The sequence below is a fragment of the Pseudochaenichthys georgianus genome, chromosome 7, assembly GCF_902827115.2.
Source record: "Pseudochaenichthys georgianus chromosome 7, fPseGeo1.2, whole genome shotgun sequence".
Classification (NCBI taxonomy): domain Eukaryota; kingdom Metazoa; phylum Chordata; class Actinopteri; order Perciformes; family Channichthyidae; genus Pseudochaenichthys; species Pseudochaenichthys georgianus.
In genome coordinates, this window is record NC_047509.1 from 2,198,709 (window position 1) to 2,225,707 (window position 26,999).

The following is a 26,999-nucleotide window of genomic DNA, read 5'->3' on the forward strand; positions in this document are numbered from 1 at the left end:
GACAAGTAGAAATACTGTTGTCTAAAAGTACTTATACATAAAAAAATCTTAATTTAGAATGCTATGTGAGCGAAATAGGTATTAACAGCAAATATACTTTGAGTATCAAAAGTAAAAGTACTTCTCATGACGAAGAAGGTTTAGAGATTCAGATCATTGCAAACCAATCACCAGATGGCTTTTAACAAAATGTACTTATAAATAGAAAAGTTCACACACACACACACACACACACACACACACACACACACACACACACACACACACACACACACACACACACACACACACACACACACACACACACACACACACACACACACACACACACACACACACACACACACACACCACACACACACACACACACACACACACACACACACACACACACACACACACCAAAGTGTATAGTGCATTAAAAGCAGGATCCATTACATCATAAAAAATCAGATGCATAATCCATTAGACTTCCCAAAGCACTGCATTCTGGGTATTCTTTGTACACTATCTACCTTAACTTTGCATAAAAAGAAAACCTAGTGAAAAGGATTTTATTTGTTGTCATATTTTTTTTGCGGGGAATATTTGTAAAGTGGAGCAGCAATTTCAGGTTGCATACATTTAAACAATTGCCTGTGGTTGAACACATAAATCCACAAGTCATTTTATTTACCTGTATTTTTTCATCAAAAATTAATATAAGTTTGTATTAATTAAATATTATATATTGTACATTTTTATTTTCACTTGTTACACATGTTTAATTAAGTGTCTAATGTTTATATCATTATTTGTATTCTATTTTATTTGTAAATTTTCTTGCAAATTTGTAATTTAGCCTAATACATTTATATAATTATTTTAGCTTTATTTTATTCTGAAATAAAGCAGATATCATAAAACCCAATTCCCAGTATTAACCCTTTTTTTTGTGCATTAAAAAACATGTGTGTGAAGAGAAAATACATTTGTTATCCTTCTGTTTTTATCTATTAATCCTGAGATTATAGTTATATAGTATATTCTACATGCAGGTCATTGTGTCCATAACGGAGACTCTACCCCCCTCTGCTGGTAAAACAGGGGTACTGTACTGTACTGGGACAGCAGAGAACAGATGGGTGTACAATCAGCCTGTCAGACAAACATACAAACTAGATTACGTCCTTGTTCTTTTAACAGCGCGTCATGTGACCACCAAATTAGGAAAAGCAGTCACATGACGGAGGCAGCAGAGCGCCTGGCAGAGAGCCGGCAGAGAGCCGGCAGAGCTTTAGGCCTTAATCACTCGCTCCATTCAGATAAAAAAGCTCATTCGACTGCAACAAGCTGCCTCTGTCTGTTACTTCCGCTCTTCACAAACATGGGGCTTCGTTCAGACAGATACATGTGGCACCAGTGTTGCAATGATTTCATCCGAAGAAAAGGAATAAAAGACTCACATTCGTTCTGGTAGACGCTCTCCCTGCTCGGGGCTCGAGGGCTCTGCCAGTTGGTCCTCTTTGTGTGACGACTAGACAAAGCAGAAGAAAAGATTCCCTCCTCAGAAACATAAGAGTTCTGGATATAATGTGGCAGCATGTGAACATAATACAGTCAGAGATTAACAGAGGGTAGATAGACGGGGAAATGGCAGCTTCGCCGTATGGACATTATTATTTTTGGAAATATACATATTCTCTTTTATGCCACGATCGATCCCACGTGTCATATCCGTCCAGAGGTGTCAACTTGAGTCACATGACATTCAAGTCAGAATTTAGTCACACATTTGATGACTTTAGAAAAAAAAGATTTTAAACTTGGAATCTAACACCAAAGACTCGTGTTTGACTTTACTTGGACCATAGCATTTTGATTTGAAAACACTCAATGCCTTTCCCCAAGCCCAGAGATGAAATGTTTTTAAAGGACAGCCGCTAATCAATTCATTTCCTGAATCAGCTTATGTTGACGACACTAGATCCGCATCACATCGGGTTGCGGGAGACAACCATAACGAACTATCATTCAACACTGAATGTAACCTTTTATTTGAATAAGGATGATTTTGATTCCATACAAAAATACATGTGCAGGCCGAAAAATAAAGACGGAGACGCATTGTGACCGGTTTTGAACTCTAAATGGAAACAGGATGTACCTGCGACTTCACTGCAAAGACTCGAGAACATCTTGTGACTTGAGAAACAATAACTTGGTCCTACCTTTGCTTAGTCTGGTAATTATAAAGGGACGGTCAGCTTAGTCTGTCTCTAAGTAAGTCTGTCTTTAAAGCTCTCTGATGAACATGTTTTATTCTGATATATTTAGGACTAAACCCACCAGTTTCATCCCAGAGACTATTCCGCACTATTTCTACTACATTCTATTTTATTGTATTTACTTGCACTATTATCTGTTTCATTGTGTTGGAGGAGCCTGTGACCTCAGATTTCCATTGTCAGAACTACACTGAAGCTAAGTACACATGACACTAAAAGCCTTGAATCCTTGAATGGAATCTTGAATTTGCGGGCCGTGTGCAGACCCTCACTCTGAGTAGTAGGAGTCCCCGGGGTCGCTGAAGGCCTGCTCCCAGAGGTCGGGGGTCACTCCTCTGAGCCGCCGGCCGATCATCCCGCTCTCAAACCCTCGACTCTCCCCCCCGCTGCTGGAGGCCCGGGGCCGGCCGGGGGGGCGGTGTGGGGGGGGGACGCTGCTGCTGAGCCCTGCAGAGCCTCCTGCAATACCAGAGACGACCACAAGCATTACAAATCTACACATTAACAGTGATGTTTTTGTGTGCATGTCAATGGTCTGCAAAGGCTCAGATCCATGCGTTGCCTCCAGAAGGAGTTTCTCTCACACACACACTGGTCTACCTTAGAGTCCTTTGTTTACTTCTGATACATAGTGACATCATTGTGGAACACTATTGGCTAGCTGTCCAACACATTGTACGTGCCCCTGGAAAATTAGATCTTTAAATCAGATTTGAAAAAGCCAGCATTGTCTAAAATCTTGTCATTACGTTTCATTTAGCTGACACTTTTATCTCACATTTGGATATTTCATTTTGTTTCAGATTAGTGTGTAATCTTTATGTATGTCTCACCGTCTCAATTTGACTCATTGTTTACTTCTGGAACATAGTGACATCATTGTGTAACACTCGCGCTTCGATTGGCTAGCGCTCCAACACATTGTACGTGACCTTGGAAAACAGTTGGATCTTTGAATCAGATTTGTTTTAAAGCCAGCATTGTCTTGGTTCTTTGTGTCAATTTCCCTCACTTTAAGTCACTTAGCAGATGCAGGAGGTGAACAAGTTCCTGCTGAACCTGTGTTAACGACCTGATGCTGTGCAATCTGATGTCAGGCGAAAAACCCTGAGGTCAGCATTTCTCTGAGGACGCGGAGTGTGTGAGTGTGTGAGTGTGTGTGTGAGTGTGTGACCATGCATGCAGTATACCACCAGCAAAACAGAGAGACATGCATGCTGTCTCCTCTCTGTCCTTGAATCTGTCCTTCCTGATCTGACGTAACCAGGGAAACCACCCACACCTCGGAGCATGACACAGCAGAACTCAGTGTGATCCACGCTGCCTGTGGCTCTGACTCTGGATCTGAGCCCACCTCCATCCTGTCTGCTGCACCACTCTGCCTCCACCTTTCCTCTCAGCCCTGTCCACACCCTCCCTCCATCGCGCCCTCCCTCCCTTCCTCACCTCCTAATCTCCTACTCGCCTTCTGTTCGGCTCCTGTGAACTTGTGAGACTCTCAAACACCGTCTTCATGATTCTATCAGCACACATTGAGATTAAGTGGTTTGGAAAAGGCTGTTTTGAGGTTGTCATGCATTGCCGTTTAATTAATAAGGTTATTTGTCTCCGTTAAATTCATTTTAGTGCTATTGTTCCTGCACACTTTTCCAACATATGTTGAAAACAACATAAACAAAGAACAACTTCTAATCTACTGCATATAAAAGGTGAATAATGTATTTCTATTCCACTACATTTATTGAATAGCTTGTGATATAATGTCTGATACTTAAAAGTACATTTAGCTAATTATATGATATCTAAAGTGACATTTGGACACGTACAAGACATAGGACTTGTACGTGTAATGGAGTATTTTTGGTATTGTTACTTCAGTAAAGGATCTGAATGCTTCCTCTTCCTCTGTCCTTGTCACATGACCCCCCCCCCCCCCCCCCCCCCGACCTTCCTCTGGAGGAGATCCAGCGATCGATGCCCCCCCGCCCCGCGGAGAGTTAGAGCATACTAATCTGCAGATGATTGATTAATGTGAGGATCAGAGACTGAGCTGCAGATGGAGCGCTGCAGGGCTTCTTCTACCAGAGGAAGCCTCAGACCCTTTACTTAAGAAAGTTCCATTAAAAGGTAAATGTATATATGTTGTGATGGAAACTTCTGAAGCACTGGAGACTCAGAGAGACACGGAGAGAGCTGGAACTTTGAGGGCAAACACTGATGGTTTATTTGGAGATTCGGCCGGAGAATTCACAAGACATGTTCTGAAGATCTCTACCCCAGACCCATGTATTTAGCTGGTTCTGAGAGAATAATCAACATTGTGCATAACAAGATAAAGCACTATAATGACACCTCTATCAGCTGATGCCAACAGGCAGGAACTGGTAACACAGACCCGCCTTGTCACAGGTCTGTGCTCAGCGAGGGCAGTACAAACTGATACACCGGGTCAAAGTTGGGCCTAGGAAAGTATTTCCCCAACAAACTGATACACCGGGTCAAAGTAATGGGCCAGGAAAGTATTTCCCCAACAAAAGTCTTCAACAAAATCTTCATCTTGGAACCAAAGCTGTAACATAATGATACTGGAGTAGAAGTGTCACACATGATTTATGCATTAATGTGATTTTTTATATTTTTTTAAAGCACAGTCAACCCTAAATCACCTCATGTTTATATGAATGTTTTTTCCAATGTGTGTGATCTTTAATTTACATTTTTATTTAAATAATTGTATTCAATTTTTATCTTATTTTATCCTTTTATTGCACATTTTTACTTGAACTTTTGCTTCTATTTCTACTTTGACTACTTATATTTATATTAGGGCTGTCAAACGATTACAATTTTTAATCAGATTAATCACAGCTTAAAAATTAATTAATCATGATTAATCACCATTCGAACTATGTCCAAAAAATGCCATTTATTTCTGTATATTGTTGTGGGAATGGAAAGATAAATGAAAGAAGGCGGATATATCCATTTAACATACAGTATCTATGTTTATTATAACATTTTTCTGCATGTCAAAATGAAAGACAACCCACACACCTATCAATCATCAAACCGTGGGGTCTTAATTCATTACGTGTTGATTTCTATCAACGGGGGGAGTACTTCAGGAAAGTCGACAGAGGGGGGGCGGCGGCGGCTAGTGGAGTACTTGGTGACCACAGAGTGTGAGTTGTGATCAGCTGTTTTAGCGCAGTTCTCCAGTGAAGGGGGGAGTCTCCCTCCGCAGCCGGTTGGCGTAGTTTTGGCACAGTTCCGTTGTTCAGACCGACGTTAACAGCAGCCCTGTCTGTGCACACGGAGACCGACTCTGTCGTCCGGTGATCTAACCGCCTTCTGGAAAAGCTTCACAAGTACGTCGGTACGCAAATGCGCTTTGTGACACAAGTGACGGTACGCATTTCAGATTACGCACATAACCTGCGTACCAGTTATGTGCACCCCTGTACCAGAGCCATATCATTACTATTATATGGCTCTGCCCTGTACTACAGCAAGAGTATTCTCCGTCGGGACTTCCTGCAACAACACCACGCCGTTAGCAAAGATTTTCTATTGAGAAGACGATCACTACGTGACGAAAGTTTTCAAAACCGTGGCTACTGAAATCAGTCTTACTAACTGCTGTCTGTGCAATTTACTCCGCGCGAGTTGGCAGACTTTATTTTGCTTACTTTAACATCATTTTCATGGTGGGGCTAAGCCATTTCTTGGTATGGGTGTAGCCTACCCCAGCCATACCGTGGCGCTGCCACTGGTGGCACGTATGGGGCGGGCCATTCTGCACATGCGTTAAATGCGTTAAATATTTTAACGCAATTAATTCAAAAAATTAATTACCGCCGTTAACGCGATAATTTTGACAGCACTAATTTATATACATATTTTAGTTCTAGTTTTTGTTTTATTTTATATTTTTTGTTTAGTTTTATTATTAAAGGTCACCTATCTATTTGTAGGCAATAGCATGGGTCTCAGATATTTAAAAATATATTAAAAACATGTCTATGAAGTGTTTTGCTCAAAATACCAAACAGATCACCCCAGGGGCGGATCTACGGGGGGGGCAAGGGGGGGAAGCTGCCCCCCCCCCCCCCACTGTAGAGCCTTGCCCCCCCCAGCTGCCCCCCTAATTTTTGTTTCCCTAAAACTGTACTAAAACAAACCTACACTATTTCCACAAGCTTCTCAAGCAACAAAACAAGCATTACGTTAGTTAAAATTGAATCGTTTTAAATATCATTTTAGGCCCGTTAAAAACGCAGCCACCGCCCTGCATTAAACTGCGGAGCGGTGTTCACACAGACCGTGGCTCACACCGCTGCAGAGAGGGAGCGAGCTGTCCCAGCACCTATGGATCAGCTTTCTCTGGGAGCATTTCCCCTTCCACTAGTTTTGTTTTTACTAAGAACGAGAGCTTGAAACTAAATATTACTAAAACGCTGCCGTTTGAATCGGTAGCGTTTAACAGACGGGCGCTGTTTGGGGCGTTACGTTACAAAATACTACGCAGACAGCGTTAGCTGGGAGATCGATCACTTGCTAAACTACGCGGTAGCCTCCTATTAAATCCACGTAAACTACACATCACAGCCATGAGGCCAGATCAATGAAACCAGGATACATCCTTTACCGTAAAAACTGGATCCAAACACAGCTGCCCGTGTGCGCTTGATAAATACTTTCTGATGTTATATTTATGATATGCTACATATTAGCTAGGCTACATGGCCCTAACGTGTAAAGTTATACAAGCATTTGTACCAGTGCTTTTCACAAGTAGACTCTTGCAGGCCAGAGTATAGGAGTGATTCAAAAACAGCAAAAAGACATATGAGAAGTAATCAGGACGAACAGAAAGAGGAAAAGGAAAAGAGAGATGAAGAGACCAGGAGGGTCAGGAGGAAGAGAAGGAGATGAAGAGACCAGGAGGGTCAGAGCAGGAGGAAGAGGAGGAGATGAAGAGACCAGGAGGGTCAGAGCAGGAGGAAGAGGAGGAGATGAAGACATTAGTGAAGAAGAAGAAATATATGTGAGGAATAAAGATGAAGTATCAGAAAGAGGGCCAGAGGCAGGGATCAGGAGGCAGAGGAGACTCCAGCTGGACCACATGGTATGTTCTTATTCTCCTTACATATTCCATCACAGCAGCTTAATCTAGCAGCTCTTAGTATTGACACATATTGATTGAAACGTGTTGCTGCACAGGTCACCTTTAGCTCTCTGAAGAGATGGCGGTGATGTCATTTGTGTACTTAATTATAATGAAGTACTTACAGTATGCAGAATTCTGAGTATTCTCTGAATCGGGTGCCTTTTGGGTCTTTATATCTTTGAAAAATGAAACCAAAATGTTTGGTCATAACATCTGGTATTGGACTACTTACATGTTCCCACCTCAGGCACAAAGTATAAATAATTACTAGGAATTTACTTGAAAACATTTAACAGGGTTGAAGTTTTTGACAAAAAGTAGCCATGAGACCTTGTTTAGCTACGATATGGCACCACATGGAAGTCAAGGACATTACAAAATTGTAATATTTTGCAAAACTATTGTTTATTTTTGTAATAAACAATTATTTACTATTATTAATTCATACAACATAGTTGAAATGTTGAGCTTGTCAATCTTAATCTGAAAATACAAAAACTGAAATATAGGTAAGAGAAGAAACTGACACTTGTGTGATGTAATTCCCTCAATGCAGATCACACATGGACTGATCCATTATTTTAATAGGAGGGTAAATGGTATGGCGTGACGGGGTTGAAACAAACTGAGGGACAATATTGCAATTTCATAGATAATTCAAGTATTTTTTCAGAATTTATTTTTGATCAGTTAAAGTTGACAAGCATATGATTATATTAGCAGCAACATTTTGGGATAATTGGCCATTTTGATTTGTTTAATATTAAATTAATATGTAATAATGCTTAGTGAGGACATGCAAATATGTCTGTCTAAGACAACCCATTTTTTGTTCAAACAAAATATATATTTTTAATTTTACATTGCTTTAAAATACATGTTGTAGTTTCCTTTCATTTAAAATGGTTGAGGTAAGCTTGGGGGACTTAGGCTGCGGCCCCATGAGGACGAATTCGGTCGTTTGCGTTACTGTTTAGTGTCATATAGACCGTTCGGCCCCACGAGGACGACCGAATACGGCACTAAACGACTGAGGAAACGATAACGGGTCCCAAGGTGGATAGAAAGGCATACGCAGCTCTCTGGGGGGTCAAACAGCTCCGTGTGTGCGCCCTATACGGACATTTTCAGATCACTGATAGTGATTGCGCAATAGCCCCGCCTCTCCCCACCTCTTCTGCTCACCTCCGCTTACCCCGCGCCAGTGCTGAAGTGTTTCGCCACCAACAACAACAACAATGGCGGATCGCAGAGTTGCTATCGTGCTCCGGACGCTATTGACCATGCTACAGTTGTTTGTGCAACATCTACAGCAATAATGATGAGGCAATAGCCCCGCCTCTCCCCACCTCTGCTGCTCACCCCCGCGTCAAAGTAAACTGCACCCTGAATTCAGATTATTTATCTTTCTCTCGCGAGTGAAGTCTAATCTGACAGGACGGAGACACGCAGCTCTGCTCCCCTGCAGCTCCTCCCGCTGCAGCAAAACACACACTTCAAGTCAGATCATCACCCTTAGCTATTTTAATTACCTCTCAAACTCCCTAAACTAGTTATAACAATGTTTATTTTTACTGTCGGCCGGGTCACTGATTACTGGATGAGCTGCTGCATGAGACAGACACTGACGCTGTCTGAAGAGAGGGAGGAAAAAGAGAGGCTCCGTGTATTTTATCATTATATTATATAGAGTCGTTATTCATTTGTTTTAAAGCTCAATAAATAACAAAGAAGACCTTTGACCGGCACTTTTATAATTGTGTCCGGAAGATTTCAACTTTAATACACGCTGACTGGCGAAAAACTCTGCCCGGTTCCCTCGGCCCCCACCGCGGAGAATAAACAGAAGGGCAACCATGACAACCATGCTTCTTCGCTGCTTTTGTGGAGGAAGTTACAGCGCCACGTACAGGCTCGGCATATGTACTGCAGCTTCTCCAGCGGTTGGAGCTAAACGGAGCGGTCTCGTGTGGGCAGACACTATCCAGATAATTATTGCATGTGGACGGAAGCCGTTTGCGATTGCGTTTGCGTTAATCCTATGCGTTTAGCCGTTTTCGTCCTCGTGGGGCCGCAGCCTCAAAGGGCACCTGATTGTTTGTCTGAACACCTTGTTACTCTTGTGCATTAAGAACACTTGTGTTAGGGCATGAATTAACAATAAATAGGTTATATACAGTATAAAATACCACGTACTGTCCGCCCTCCTATGCCACCCTGGCATGACCTCTTGCCTCCCCCTTGCCACCCCATGTAAAATGTTCTAGAACCGCCACTGGATCACCCATTCTAGCCATGCCTCATATCCCTCTATTACACTTCCTGTTTCAAAAGTGCTGATTTGGGGTATAAAGCTTTAAAATAATAAAAAAGGAGGGGTCTGAGCTCATGCGGGACCCGGCAGCTTCCGTCTAAACTAAATGCTGCCGTGATGAAACGCCATATCATGGATTATCAAGGATTCTCTCTGAAACAGTCTGGAGCTCAAAGGCTTTCTCTCTTGCCGGTTACACCACAAGGTGAGTTCCTTTTTACTTCCTGCTTCTTCACACACATGCTCTCCAGTACAGGTTAGCTCTGAGTGTTAGCGATGCTAATGTAAACACCGACCATATTACGTCCAAAACTGTCGGGCATTGTTTCTGATAGCAACGTTTCTGATTGGTCCGTGGGTCCACATTTCAGATATTACGTCACATCGGACGCAAATCTGGATCAGCTCCATTGTTCCCCGTTTTTAGAGATTTGGGTGCGGAGGAAAAGAGAGAGGGTTTTATTTTCTGACGCTGCGTGAGTTCCCTGAAACACCGGCGGGGACACATGTTGATGTATGAAAGACATCAAAAAGTGCATTTTGCATGATAGGTCCCCTTTAAAAGGAAACCCAATTTCATCCAGAATACAATCATTCTGTTTCAGATTCTGATTCAGGAGTCGCACTGGCTCAAACGCTAATATTTTAAACATTCGTGATGTGTGTTCTTTTTATTATCTAAAAGTCTGTAGAAGTTTATTGTACCGCCACCAAGACACTGATTTCGTAGCCAAATTGGTAAAAATTCAAACAAATACTAAATGATGAATAGTATTATAAATATTAATCCATTTTGTTTCTGCAATATTTTGGTTCCACTGACCTGAGAGTCCCGAGTCGTCCTCGCTGTTCTCCGCGTCCTCTGCACCTTTCTCCAGGTTGCTGAGGGACTTGCTCCTCGTTCTGAAGTTCCTGAGCAGGTTTCGGTGCTCCTGGTAGGTGATGGGGGGGCTCTCTGCGCTGATGTGCACGGGGCGGGGGGTGCCGTAGTAATTCCCTGAGACAGAGGAGGACACGGGGACAGACGACTTGAGAAATGACACAAGTCATCGTGTTTATAATGATGATATTTTCTTTTGCTAAACCTGCAGCCTCAACTCAAACAGATCATGTTTTTTTCAAAGCAGATTAGAAATACATTCTGACAAGGCGAGTTTATTTTTAGATTGATTTATTAAGGAAGCTCAAGGTGCCTTAAATAATAAATGTTGGCATTTATTATGAAAGGGCATAATAAGAGAGTAAAACTAACATGTTTCTAATCTAATAACTCGAGGGACAAAACTAATATCGTTGTCCTTGCAGATAAATGACGTCTTAATGGTTTTACAGGAAGTGGTCGTTGCATTAATCATGATGTCTGTCTTTCAGCGCCCTTTGCACTCCGCACTATTATTACATGTTTCTATTGATTAAATGATCAGTGATGGAAGAAGTCCTCCGGTTTGCCAATATTAAAAATCAAAAAACTAATCTTAAGACTTTGCAATTAGGCTTGTGATGCATTAGATATCTGTGTGTACATGTATATGGCAGTTTACTTTACTCTGTTCAGCTAAAAGTCCTGCACTCAAAACATTACTACTCAGTACATCAAAGGATCGGCTTCAAAATAAACTCAAAGTACCAAAAGTACAAGTATTTATTGTGCATTATAACCCTTTTTGTTACGATTTTTTCATTGATTTATTGTAGTTTAATTCCACACAGCTTTCAATTGAATAGGTTTTTATTGTAGATATTTTGACATGTTTTTTTCATAGCTTTTTGTAGTTTTTTATTTGTTTCCCTTATACATATTTTAATTGTATTTCTCCCTGTTGTACTTTTCTAACCCATGTATTTCTGAATACGTGCATCATGTCTCCCCAGAGACAATCCACTGTATTTACTCTCTCTATATATTCTATATTCCCAGTGACAGCCATCTGCTGCTGAAGACGAAATGACATTACCTCCAACATGCATCTGTTTCAGAGAGGAAGCATTAGATTACTCAACTCCTCAACAAGGTCAGCAGCCGCCACCATTTACTGCTGAAACCCCACAATGCACTGCTGTAACCCCCCCCCCCCATGCACTGCTGATCCTGAAGTGAGGATGACATTCATGGCTGCCATTAAACTCTGATAAATGTAGGATGCTAATATATGGAGGCTTTTAATCAGAGGCAGCACTCTGACCCGTACAGGGGGGGGGGGCACCTGAGAGCATTAATATGCAGAGAGAGAAGCGACTGACTGATATTAACTCTGTTAGCCTCATCACAACACAAACCTGCCAATACATGGGATTATTTACAACAGCTGGCCTGGCGCGGGTCAAATGAAACTAAAGTCTATGGAGCATCTGCACCTGGACAGGAAGTAGCCACCAGTCACCGTTTGTATATTGATTTTTGTTTTGCTAAACCTGCAGCCTAAACTTTATGGTTCATTGTTGGTTCAAATTACATTAGAATTTAATTTTGGCAAGGCAAGTCTATCTTTTATATTGATTTATTTTACATAAAGGCAGCTCAATGTGCCTTACATAATAAATGCTTGATTAAATGATTAAATAAAAAAATAGATTACAAGTTATTTTAAAATTAAGCAGTTTAAAAGACACTAGTAGTGAGAGTAACAGATTTTAGAATCAAACAACACAAAAATAAGCACTTTCTGTGCATATCATCAAACGTAGATGAAGATGCACCTTTTTGTTTAAAGGGGACCTATCATGCAAAATGCACTTTTTGATGTCTTTTATACATAAACATGTGTCCCCGGTGTGTCGGAGAACTCACGCAGCATCAGAAAATAAAACCCTCTCTCTTTTCCTCCGTACCCAAATCTTTTAAAAACGGGTACATCGAGCGGATACAGATTTGCGTCCGATATGACGTAATTTCGGATTGGTGGACCCACAGAGAGTTGCTATCAGAAACAATGCCTAATGTGTTTTGGACGTAATATGGTCGGTGTTTACATTAGCATCGCTAACACTCAGAGCTAACCTGTACTGGAGAGCATGTGTGTGAAGAAGCAGGACATAAAAAAAAGAACTCACCTTGTGATAAACCCGCCAGAGAAAAAGCATTTGAGCTCCATACTGTTTCAGAGATAATCCTTGATGTAGTTTAAAACAGGATCGCGTTTTATCACAGCAGAATTTAGCTTTATATCTGGTAGAATTCTGATCAGGCATTAGCTCCGCCTCCTTTCTTCTTTTTTTTTAAGCGAAGGACCCAAAATCCACGTTTCTCTAACAGCTGGAATAGAGGGATATGAGGGATTTCTAAAATGCATGATCTGTGTGTATTTTGAGCAAAACACATCATAGACATGTTTTTATATATTCGTATATATCTGAGACCCATAATATATGCCTAAAAATAGCATGATAGGTGCACTTTAAATTGGACTGAGATAATGCAATACTTCTGTTAAAAATTAATTCCTTCTTACAGTATCTTACAACATCCTAATTCAAATCAATCAGTAAAAATGATCACACTCACACAATAATACTGATAATATACTGTACATCTAAAACAAACTAGGACATTTGATCACATGTTCTTATTTTATATCATTGTCTCCCTTTACATGCTAGACTAGAGTCCAAGATTATACTTATAAAATATTGCAGAGATTTGCCCTTTATCCTACTTATCGTCAAACAAGGTTTCATGATTAACGTTGCGCTAATTTATTTGACGTGAAACAGACAAGCTACAATCACTAACACCAGGCTGCTAAACTAACAGTCCTAAAACCTTTTGAATGCACTTTATAGCTCTATACGACTTAAGTATTTATTACCCTTCGTATGATTGTTTATGTGTTTTTGTTGTTGTTTGTTTTCGTTTGCGCAAGGTTTCACCCCAACCTCTCATTGTGTAACTTTTTAGGTTATCATAAATGATAAAAAGAGTGGACTGTTAGGGAAATAATTGTCCTAGACTCCTAGATATGACGTGCATGACCAACCCTGATGTCTGTTATCTCCTTTAAGGACATAGGCTGCTTCAGCCATAATGTTGTTGTTCCCATTCTGTGACCGGGCAACCCTAGGTCACAGATGGTCTGTTGTTGTGTGTGCACTGGGACACTTCCTTCTTTGTTGTTTGTGGACTCCAAGGTATGAAATCTTCGAGGCCATAAGTGACGGACGCAAGTAACTCAGTGTGCCCAACTGTCTAAGCAATCTTATCAAAATATGTTGATTGCTCTCTGTGAAACCAGTTCAATGGGCTAACGAGAGAGAGGCGCTCCAGAATTGACGTGGCAACCCAACCGTGCAGTCAGACCGTGACTGCTGTAACTTGTGATGTGAATCCTCCGGCCGAAACTCTAAATAAACCATCATTTTTTTTACATCGAAGCTCCTGCTCTACCGTGTCTCTTTCCTGAGTCGGTGACTCCCACTGCATTGCTACACAGAAGTTTCCCTTACATGTTAGTATGATGACAATAAAGGCTTTCTATTCTAAGTTATATCCATAGCTTCTCTTGGATAACTTTAACTCACTGTACATTTTACATTTGTATTCCATTTCATATTTAATATTCCATTCCTCACACACTTAATAATATCCTGCATTATATTTTGTTACTGTTAATTAGTTTTTTAATGCTATTTTATTTCTATTTCAGATGTTTACATTTTGGATTGTTTACTTCTTGTCTTTTAACTTCTCTAATGTACAATGCCATGTATTTATATGCTGCTGCAACGCAACAAAATCCCAAATTTGGATCAATAAAGTAGTTCTTTATCTGTATCGTTACAGTAGGTGTTATTGATTGAGCTTTGGAGGCGCCTCACCTTTGAACTTCCCGCTCTCCAACAGCGCTCCCGACTCCTCCAGAGAGAAGAACTCCTGGATGGACACGAAGTTGTAATCTACGCCGGAGATCTCCCCGTCTCTGGGCTGTCTGGTGGTGCCTGGGAGAGGAAATATAGAGAATATGAGACCAGGGGAAATATAGAATCTTCATACATCAGGTCAGAGAGAGAGAGAAATACTGCCAGCTCTAACGGAGATGACACTTAATCACATCCTCTCATCGGGGGGGCATGAATCTTAGTTAAGTGTTTAAATAAAGCGACAACTCAGCAAACTATAAATAGTCCGACCATCACAATTTGACAAATTGTTTAAAAAATATAATTCAATGAAACCTCCTGAATCATTTCTGGTTCATTTTCAAGCAGTAGAGGAGAAATTATTCAGATATATTATAAACAAAGAGGATGTATAATGCTGATGTTCAGGTGTATATCAGTATGTAGTGTCTCTACTTTAAAGAGTCCTCTCCTGCTGATGTTCAGGTGTATATCAGTATGTAGTGTCTCTACTTTAAAGAGTCCTCTCCTGCTGATGTTCAGGTGTATATCAGTATGTAGTGTCTCTACTTTAAAGAGTCCTTTCCTGCTGATGTTCAGGTGTATATCAGTATGTAGTGTCTCTACTTTAAAGAGTCCTCTCCTGCTGATGTTCAGGTGTATATCAGTATGTAGTGTCTCTACTTTAAAGAGTCCTCTCCTGCTCATTTTCAGGTGTATATCAGTATGTAGTGTCTCTACTTTAAAGAGTCCTCTCCTGCTGATGTTCAGGTGTATATCAGTATGTAGTGTCTCTACTTTAAAGAGTCCTCTCCTGCTGATGTTCAGGTGTATATCAGTATGTAGTGTCTCTACTTTAAAGAGTCCTCTCCTGCTGATGTCCAGGTGTATATCAGTATGTAGTGTCTATACTTTAAAGAGTCCTCTCCTGCTGATGTTCATGTGCATATCAGTATGTAGTGTCTCTACTTTAAAGAGTCCTCTCCTGCTGATGTTCAGGTGTATATCAGTATGTAGTGTCTCTACTTTAAAGAGTCCTCTCCTGCTGATGTTCAGGTGTATATCAGTATGTAGTGTCTCTACTTTAAAGAGTCCTCTCCTGCTGATGTTCAGGTGTATATCAGTACATAGTGTCTCTACATGTCTCCATGCTTTAATGTTCAAAAGGCTCTTTATTTTTCTCATACTGCCTGTGCTTCAGCACCTCTTTTCACCCTCTGTCTGAAACCAGAGCCCAGTCTGCTCTGATTGGTTAGCTGGCCGGCTCTGTTGTGATTGGTCAACCGCTTAGAGATGTCCCGCCCCTAAGCCTATCAGGTACAATGTGTTGGAGCGCTAGCCAATTGAAGCAGGAGTGTTACATAGTGATGTCACTATTACATAATAATAATAATAATTAGTATTTATTTATTGTTTAGTAATGTTATTATTATATTATTTACTTCAAATGGCTCTAGCACATAATGTTTAGGAAATACATTTGAATTATTGAATGAACATAGTAGTTCAGTCTTTACCTCTGAGATGTAGTGGAATAGAGGAAAAAATAGCAGAAAGTAATAGTACTCAAGTTAAGTACAAGTACTCAAACACAGTACTACACCAACGGTCGTAAATAACCTCATAATTAATAATGAATCATAACGTTAATGAAGAGACCTCTGTAATTACAGCGCTGGGTCGACCTGAACGTTTCCTCAGGTCCGCAGAGAGCGTTTAGCAGCGTCTCTTTATTATGAGCGATCAATGAGAGCGGAATGAAACATTAACGAGGCGTCCCAACGTCTTTCTGTCAGCGTCAGACAGACGGAGATCAATGCTCCGTCAGCAGGAGGGTCACCTGACCTTGGGTCCAAACCACAGCGGAGCAAGCATCATCACAGAATCACACAGTCTTAATGTTTGCTGTGTTTCTGAACCACATTTACGAGACTTCAAATGCGTGTGCGGGCACGTCGTGTGAAATATATCACATTTTAATTTCACTCATTAAGTCAAATCTGATTGTTTTTATCTGTCAGAGCTTGTGTTATAGTCTAGTTGCAGCTCATAGAGTCATCACAGATGTTGAGGAGCCCAAGTGTTATGTTAGAAATGTATAGTACGGGTCCCCAGCACATATAAACTGTACTGTATATAGTAACGTGTGTTGTTTATTGTTCTCTTTTATCCTCTTTCCTCCTTTTTATTTTATTTTATATATTTTCTTATAACTAATGCTGTTGATATATTGTAATTTTAAGGGTGTCTATTACCATCTGGCTGGGGACAACGGCTGGAAATTAGCCATGTCGACAGTTCATCGATGGGGACTGTCCACGACACTATAAATAAATAAACTAAACTAAACTAAACTGCCGGATGCTAAATTGCATATGTTGGGCAATTTGCACAATTAGCATAAGTTGTGTTAATAAGCATTAAGTACCATATGGACAATAGTTCATACAAACGAGGGCTAGGCCGATTTCGACAATTTGTGTTTGAGTGGAGGTTATTGAGGATGCTGAATCCATTACAGCAGGGATTCTCAACCTCCGGACCGAACTGCAAATCAATCCGGACCGAACCCTGTGTCCCATTATACAAAATAAAAAATAAAAAAACTTTCTGATTCTGATGTAAATTAATGTAAATGTTCTTGTGTCTGACGCGTTGTGAGAATGAATGTGCATATATATTTACTTGTGTGTGCGAGCGTGACACGCATTGCAGACTGCAAGTTAGGCGCAAGTTTACCTTGACTTTCTAATGCTTCTATGCCTTTGTTGCCAAAGTTCAAGGCATTGGTTACAGACAAACTGTGCCATTTCTCCCACTAGTTCAAGCCACCATACTAGTGGGAGAAATGTATGTATTGAATGTGTGTGTGTGTGTGTGTGTGTGTGTGTGTGTGTGTGTGTGTGTGTGTGTGTGTGTGTGTGTGTGTGTGTGTGTGTGTGTGTGTGTGTGTGTGTGTGTGTGTATATAGACTGCCTGCCTGCCTTGCACCGACAGGCAAAGCAGGCAAGTGCTTGGACCAGAAGGGGGCCCCCAAAGAAGGTAGATTAAGAAGGTCCACAGCAACGACCACACGAAACACCCTTTAATTTGTGGTACACGTCGGGAAACCCCCTCAAGGGGCACCGTAAGAAACTGCTTCTTAATTTCAGTTTCGTTAAACTGAAATTAACAATGCCAGTAAAGTCCCTGTTTTGATCCGGACCAGTGACCTTGTATACAATTCACAAGTGGACGTTTAATAAAAAAGTTTGAGTACCGTCACAGGATGGCGGTTCTAACCAGGACGTGGCCATCTCTGTACTCTCGACCGGCTGATTTTGATTCATTTCGGGTCGATTTGGCAGATTTAGGGGACTCTGAATCATTAAGATTGGACAGATTGCTTATTCATTTGAAAAGTAATATTCCACAGAAGAGGTAATAATGTCCATCTTGTGCTCTCTATATCCAATGGTGGCAACCTTACACACAGTAGTCAAAATCAGCCCTCTGAGGGTACAGATACGGCCCCTTTCTGTTTGATGTCCTGCAGAAGAGCTGTGAGACTCTCCGTCTTCAGACACGCTTGGCTGTTTTCTATAATTTCGCACAGCAATACAATCTGTAACCTCAATCACCAGTGTGTGTCTGTGTTCACATTGTGTTATATTCTCATTCTAATTTGCAGATTGAACTGCGAGCCGTCCGTTTCGACCTTGAGACAATAATTCCTTTCCCGAGACAAAATCTCACATGAGCCCAAACTGAGGACGAGTGGCCGTCCTTCTGCAGGGGGGAGTCACACCCAGATCCCCCATAAAACCCGTGATTAATGCACCGCCGTGCGGGGAGCTGCCCCCCCCCCCAGACACAGGGACACATGCACACACACACACACACACACACACACACACACACACACACACACACACACACACACACACACACACACACACACACACACACACACACACACACACACACACACCACACACACACACACACACACACACACACACACACACACACACACACAGACATTAGAGAAAAGCTCCATCAGACCGACCTCTTCTCTAAAAACAAAGGTGGAAAAAGCTCCATGGATTTAGATTTAGGTACACACACACACACACACACACACACACACACACACACACACACACACACACACACACACACACACACACACACACACACACACACACACACACACACACACACACACACACACACACACACACACACACACACACACGCTTGCTGCTATCTATCTAGCCCTATCATGGACCCACAGATCTATTGCAGGTAGGACAGGTGTATGTGGTGGCAGTAGCAACGGCAACTGTAGGCGTGTTCCTCCTGAGTCTCCTCTCCTGTCTCCTGGCTGTCCTTTCCTCCTCCAGCATTTGGGTCCCATCCCGGCACAGCTGGCGCCAGGTGTTCCGGTCAGCAGCAGCGTCCTCAGGTCTGATCTTACATTTCTTTAACGCAGTCTTCAGCTGGTCTTTATAGCGCTTCTTCTGCCCTCCAGTATAGTATATAGTATAGTAAGTATAATACTGTATGGCTGCAAGTACAGATGACTAAAATGTTCCATTAAAATGCACTCAGTAAACCTTTGTTTCTGTACATTGCATATTCTGCTTATTAATCATATTTTGCACATTACCACTTTGAAAAAGTATTTCAGATGTTTCTTACATTTTGTATTTTATTTAATGTACATCATTTATAGTATGTGTTCATATTTTCATTTAATTTCCTTACATTCAGCTTCAATTCAAATTCATAAATATTGGAAAGATTTTAAAGGATTTTTATCATCGTTTTTTCTTTTCTATATTTCAGTTTTTGTTCATATTTTAAAAGTTTTTCAGGTTTTTTATTGCAATTTCCCTCAAAACAGATTATAATGTAAATAAGATATTGTGTACACAATTTTTGGAAAAACATTTATTTTGTAATTTTCCACCACAAAGCGTTCTTATAATAATAATAATAATAATAATATATTTTGTTAAAGTTGTTTTTTAAATATATTGTATTCTATAGGTTTCTTGACATATTTTACTGCTTTAATTTTTTATTTATATGTAATGTTCTTATGCTTGTTGATTCCACGACTCAGTAAAGAAACATCACACTGAATATTTGCTGATTATTGAATCGTTGCAGACCTGTTTTCTGTTGATCCACTAATTGACTCGCTAATGGTTTCAGATCATGTTGAGTTTTCCTTCTCCTTGCTTTGAGACTCCCAGAGGCAGCGTTTCCTCCGGAGGAGTTTGACCCTCCGGATCATTAGGAGACTGTCCGAGGCTTTAAGGTCCTTACACACCAAGCCGATTTTCAGCATCGATAGATGTCGGGCCGTCGATGAGCGTCGTGTCGCCCTACTCAGATTGGTGTGTGTTGGTGTGGACATTACATTACATTAAGTTACATTACATTACATTAAGTTACATTAAATTACATTACATTTAGCTGACGCTTTTATCCAAAGCAACTTACAATAAGTGCGTTCGACCAGGAAGATAGAAACTTGAAGAAAACAGAATTATATAAGTAGCCTACATCAGGTTTCATAGAGCCAAACATTTCAAGTGCTACATTTCAAGGGTGTCCTGCACCGTGTCTTTTCGGCCGGGCCGACACCTTCCGTCGCCGATTCGACATGTTGAATCGGGAGGCTGTCGGCCAAATAAATCACTCTGATTGGCTGTTCAGCTTAGCGAATCAGTGCATGAAGCGAAACGGAAGTGAGGGACCCAAACAAACGATTAAGAAGGGAGATTTAATTTAACTCCAGCTCTCGACTCAGGTTCGGGAAAGCCCCGTGAGCTTCTCGCTGTAAAGTGAAAATGGAACGCACACGCTATTTGTTGTTTGTTTATATCACGCAGTCTGTTCTTCTTCTCTCGGTTATCACGCAGTCTGTCTTCCGGTTGTTGCCTCTTTTGAATGACGAATACACACTACCGCCGCCTGCTGGTAAGGAGAGTTGTTGCCACTCACGCATGCGCAGTTCGTACGTGCAACTTGGCCGTCAGCTGAAGTCTTTGCGGTGTGTTCCAGTGCGACACATGGCCAAGACGCAGAGACGTGAGGCGATGTGAGAGGACGTGAGGCGACGTGAGGCGACGTGAGGCGACGTGAGGCGGCGTGAGGCGACGTTCCGTTTGGTGTTCTTTGGTGTCAGTTTGGTGTGGAAGGAGCTTTAGAGCGGATAGAGACGTCTGATTGGCTGTCATTATACCTCATTATAACTCCACCTGTTGATGATGCATTCTTCAATGATGCGAATTTCTAATATTATATATAGTTTCATTTTACAATTGTATTCCATATTCTTGTTTTAACTTCTTATGTTTATCCCCCCCCCCCCCCCAGGACTGGCAGTAACTCTCCAGCTGATTCAGTGTGAGGCAGGGATTCATTATCCATGCACCATCCTAGGAAATATATGACATGTCAGCAGGGGCTGGGGTTGGGGGGCAGGATGGATTATTGACATCTTCTTCTCCCTGTAGGCTGCACACTGATCCCAGGGGAGACAGGGGGGGGGGGGGGAGTGAGGAGGCAATTACACTGAAACACCCGGAGAGAGCTGTCTGTCAAGATCATCAGACACACAAAGAGCGAGGGAAGAAGAGCGGTGAAAAGGCCACAGACACGCCGGAGAGACGTATTACAATAACTGAATGATGATGTTTCTTATCTCTGACTCACACCGAAGAAAATTAGAAAGAGTCTTTGATGGGGGGGGGGGCACATGCACAAATGGTCAGAGCGATTATATGCATGGGAAGGTTCAGGAGGCTAATGTGAAGTCTTGCACAGAAATGATATGAAAAGGAGACACAAATGGATATGAAAACGCTTCAGTATGAACACCCTCCTGCAGATAGTTGTTGCAACAGCAGCCAGCATGTACTTAATTCTGTCATTTTCATTTCCATTTGTATGCACTGCCCTCCTGACTGGAATGATATTTCTTGCATCAGTGCCAGCGCCAACATCAGAAAACATTGTCTCATCAAACGGAAATCCAGGGACTGATGTGTTCTCTCTAAATAGCACGACGGGTACTAAAGCACATTTTCAGAAGAGGAAATAGCGTCTGGATTTAAGAAATGCAACCAAAAGTGAGGCCTTGTCGTGGGCTATTTGGCATCCATAACATGTCTTCTTTTAGGCCCCTTCCACACGGAGACGAAACGGGTTGTATCCCCTAACGTTCTCTATCGTATAGACGGTTCGTCCACACGAGGCCGACACGGAAACCCGGATTCGGAGCCCGATCCGATAACCCTGTGATAACGGCTCCCAAGGTGGGTAGATCTGTGGACGGAACGCTCTGGGGGGTCCAAACGGCTCCGTGTTTACGCCCTAAACGATAATTTCCTGATAACGATGATGCCATAGCCCCGCCTCTCCCCACCTCTCCTGCTCACCCCCGCGTCATTGCTGATGCCAACAACAACAACAACAATGGCGGATCACAGGGTTGCTTTCGTGCTCCAGACGCTACTGACCATGCTACAGATGTTAGTGCAAAATCTACAGCTCCTCTACCACAACCATCAGCAACAAGTGGACATGGAGAACTACATGAACTACATGTTGCTAAATCCACCGCGGAGAATAAACAGAAAGGCAACCAGGCAACCATGGCAACCATGCTCGGGGGGGTCTTCTTCGCTGCTTTTGGCGTATTTTGTGGCGGAAGTACAGCGCCACTTACCGGCATATGCACTACAGCGTCTCCAGCGGGTCGAGCGGTCTCGTGTGGACGGACACGTTTCTTGAGCCGATTCCGTGTGGACGGAAGACTTTTTTTGATATCGACATCGGTTTGTTTTCATTTTCGTTTCCGTGTGGACGGGGCCTTAGACTTAGACAACATCCAAAATTCACATTTAGGTGCTTAATTTACTAACTTTGATATGTTGTGCCTGTAGATGTAGATATTTGTACATTTAAACACAACATTCAGAAAACTTGTAATATTGAAAAAATCGATAAGATAAAATGTTTACCCTATTCACCTTTAGTTTTACAATCTCTAAAGGCTCCTCGTCTCTCAACAGAAAAATATACGGTGACCAAGACATTTCCGAGAAACGTGCTGCAGCTTTTAAAAACAATGCAAATATAAAAAACACAAATGTGCCAAAACACATGCAAATGAAGAACTTGATGAAACTGCTCAGCGTTCCCTAAAAGCAATGCAGAAACAAAACGCTGCAAGAAGCTCCAAACACAACGGAAACCAGGGGACACTAAAAAGTGACAGCTGGGACCGGAGCGCTTGGTGACGTTCAGGACTATAAAGTTGGGCAATAAAGACGTTTTAGTATGTTGTAGTATCCATCTGATTTGTATTGCAGCGTTTCGTCAATGCAGGCTCATGTTTCGTCAAGTCGGTGATGATGTTTCTCGCTTTGCATGCGTTTTGGCATATTTGTGTTTTTATATTTGCATCGTTTTTGAAACTCTGAATGAATATAATTGGCCCGTGGTAATGCGCTTGAACCAGTCGGCCAACGTAGACAACTCCAATTCAGTAGCATTTACACACCGAGTCTAAAGCTCTGTACAGACGCCAGCTTTCACACACTAATTTAACACTGTCTACTAAAAACATGCACACAATCTATTTGTTAATATGAAGAGATACCCAGAATCCCCTCTGCAAAAACCTGTGGCTCTAATATGTCAACAGAATGAGACAAGAACATAGCTTTGTCCATTCCTGTTCTGCAAAGGAATGCAAATTAGCACATATTTAACAAGTTATTACCTAATTTGCAAAGAACAACACATCATTTCGGAAAACTTGTAATACAAAAAACTATTGTCTTAATGTGAGAAATCAACCGGGGAAGTTTCATATTGATATCTATTAGTTACATATGTGTACCCTATTCACCCGTAGTGTCTCCCCTTTAAGACTTCTCTTCTGCCTCTGATGCAACTCAATCTTTACCCCCAAAAAACAACAACAAAGAAAGCAGGAACATACATGTGGTCCTGAAGGGGGCCACAATGAGCCACTGGTGGAATCTCCTCAGCATTACACACAGCTGCCTCCTCGATGCCAAGCAACAAAAGGAATACAATCTGCTCCGGTGAAGACGAGGCGTGATGGTTTCCCTGCTGAGATCAGGCTAGCAGGCGAGAGTTGGTGTCGGCATGAGAACAACCGCATCTTACTGCCTCCTGCAGATCAGAGGATTACAGCCGGCTCAGTCGTCACTCACTCTCACCAAAGAAACACGGGACGCTGTTTCCAAAAGTTTGACACCACCGTCAAGAAAACACTGGAATTTAGGTGGACTATTATAATATTGTGCAATAATGAGTACACCTGTTGGCTGGTAAATGATTCAGCTGTGGCATTATTAATGTTTTACACCACACTTCGAGCAATAATAATACAATTAGCATTGTATACTATTTAACTTTAATTGCATTTTATTTTGTTACATTTAATTATATTATTTTAATATTTTTTTAATATTATTTTATTGTACTTTTTTTAATTTAACTTAATTTTGTTTAATTTATTTAATTAATTTAATTTATTTAGAATTTATTTAGAATTTATTTTAATTATTTTATTTATTTTTAATTTCTTGTTATGCAATCCAACTTCCGCTGGGAATAAATGAAGTATTCTGATTCTGATTAAACACAGTATATTCAGAAAACTTTCCAAATAACTATTTTCTGATTCATCTAAAATGTGTAAGTCCTTTTTCAATCAACCCCCTTGCTCTTCAATTTACTCCACACATATCTAAAAGCCTTTATTTATGCAAACCCCTAAGTGAGCAGCAGCTTGCAGATGCACGGTGAGGTAATGAGAACGCTTGATATGAATTAAAATGCAATTATAGCACAATATGAATATGCATGCAGTATATTAGGTTATCTTCTCCAGGGAGTTTTGACCTGCTCTCTCAGTGTGTGCGTGCGTGCGTGTGTGCGTGTGCGTGTGCGTGTGTGTGTGTGTGTGTGTGTGTGTGTGTGTGTGTGTGTGTGTGAGGCAGACTGTCCCACATGACCTACTTCCTGCACTAAAGGAGAGATTAGCAGCGACGCCAAACTGCCACAGCAAGGTGCAGACAGCGAACACACGCGGTGGTCCGTCTCCTCCGTGATACCACCTGAACCAGGAGGAACAATAAGAGGAACAGACCAACGCGGGTCAGAGAACCACGTCAGAAACACAGATCTTTCTGAGAAATCTCTGCTCAGAGCGAGAGGATTCAGCGGCTGTGACGCGACAGAGGATTAAGAGAGCAACAGATGCAACTAGCTGCCTTTGGCTGCCATTGTGCTCCACAGGCGTCACACGGGAAGTTACATCACGGGAACCGAAACACAAACTACCTCGAACACTGAGCGGAAAGAAGTGAGGATTTTAGCCTGGCTGTAATCTTTATCACTACACAATGAAATATAATCATCAGAAATCCTTTTGTGTGCTTTTAGCTGACTTCCAATTTAAAAACATTTTTCTCATCAGGGAATCATAATATAATAATAATAATAATAATACATTTTATTTATATAGCGCTTTTCACAACTCAAAGACGCTATGTAATCTGTTAGTTTTAATACTCCTGTTATTCATGACCCCAGGTTTTACTTTACATTGTCCCCTCGAAATCTGGAAATGACTCAAGTCACGTCCAATAAGTGAGCTGTAATAATATAGTCGACTGAGAAATTGTGCTGGTACTTAAATTGTATAGCTAAGTGCATCAACCAAACGTCTCGCTGCACCCTCGCTGCGAAGGGGACCCAAGTTCCCATCAGCAAAAACACGTGGGTTTGCTATCCTGGCTCCAAGATGGTGGAATGAGCTCCCCATCGACATCAGGACAGCAGAAAGCTTACACACCTTCCGGCGCAGACTGAAAACTCGTCTCTTTCGACTCCACTTCGAGCGATAGAATTACTAACAAAGCACTTATATACTAATAAAGGGCAGGCTTATCTAAAGCCAGTTGAGTAGCGTTTTTGCTCTATGAAGCCTGATGTACTTTATGATTCTGTTTTCTTCAAGGTTGTATTTTGTTGGTCGAACGCACTTATTGTAAGTCGCTTTGGATAAAAGGGTCAGCTAAATGTAATGTATGTTTTTAGGTTGTGATGATGTTCAGATGTGTTTCGGCCCAAAGACTGCTGATGGAAATTACCAGCTCAAATCTGTCATAAATCGTCTCTTCTCTTTTTGATATTAATGTAATTTGATGCATGGTCCTTGTTCAATACGGACATACATACAAAAACATATGATCAACGGGAACTAGCCTGATTTGAGTCAAAGCCCAGAAGAACCATCGATTAGCAAAACTGTGTGAACTTTTCCTAATCTTACCATTCAAGGAAAATGTTCTAACTTTGTTGTTGCAAGAATATCACCCTGTGTTTCCTACGGGTCAAAGTGACGTAACACTCGCGCTTCTATTGGCTAGCGCTCCAACACATTGTACGTGATAGGCTAAGGGGCGGGGCATGGTCCTGGACATAAATACAAATACAAAAGATTAACGGGAAGTAGCATGATTTGAGTCAAAGCCCAGAAGAACCAGAGAAATACTGTGTGAACTTTTCCTAATCTTACCCATTCAAGGAACATTTTCTAACTTTGTTGTTGCAAGAATTTCACCAACCTTGGGTTCGCTTCTAGACACAACCCTATTTTCTGCAAAGCATCAAAAAAACTTCAGGGCGCAATAAGACGTTTCCCCCAAAGACTCACATTCAGAAAGAGACGTCTGTAAATCAGTGGATATTTAGCTTTTGGAGGTAAATCCACTTAAATCCACTCGTCTCTGATTTATGACATGATTTTCTTCTTCTGTTTCTGTAAATGAGTCTGAGACAGAGCGCTGGGAGGCGGCTCTAAATTCAAAGCTAGTGTGCTTGCTCTATTTATTCAGAAGATATTCGGATGCATTGATGCATTAGATCAAACTGCAGTCGAGTCATTTGGCTTCATGCAACACTGAGCAACTTCCTTAGTGATGAAAGGCGTCGTACATCCTATTGTATTTCCAGATCTCTTTACAGTTCCACGTTTGAGGCTTAGAAGGCCAGCGTTTTGTATATATGACTGAGAATCTCAACATGTTGTCGTGGTTACATAAATCATTTCTGAGAATTAATACCGTTTTTTTTAAACCACTCAAAGTGCAAAGTGTGCTCACGCTATGACTATACGATTTGGGAATATGCGCCATGGAGAAGCACAGAGAGAAAGCCGAGCTCGATTTACATTGATTTGATATCAGGTAGCGAAATAAGCGAACACCTTTCTGGAGTGTGTGGTGATCACTGACATAACGAAGTAAAGACATTTCCGTCATAATGTGGTTCATGAAGACCAGACTGCGGGAAAGGAATTTTCTGACGCTCA

At 41.4% G+C, this 26,999-nt stretch overlaps 1 protein-coding gene across 1 annotated transcript in view; it reads right to left on the reverse strand.

The window, feature by feature from the left end:
• The window catches only part of LOC117449582 (membrane-associated guanylate kinase, WW and PDZ domain-containing protein 2), a 102,204-nt gene that overhangs the window by 25,572 nt on the left and 49,633 nt on the right, over positions 1–26,999 (reverse strand). Inside the window, exons 4-7 of the mRNA XM_071203698.1 lie at positions 14,564–14,683; positions 10,575–10,748; positions 2,540–2,726; positions 1,446–1,516 (exon numbers count right to left, since the gene is read on the reverse strand). Coding sequence (XP_071059799.1) covers positions 1,446–1,516; positions 2,540–2,726; positions 10,575–10,748; positions 14,564–14,683 — 552 coding nt within the window. The remainder of the gene's footprint in view (positions 1–1,445; positions 1,517–2,539; positions 2,727–10,574; positions 10,749–14,563; positions 14,684–26,999) is intronic.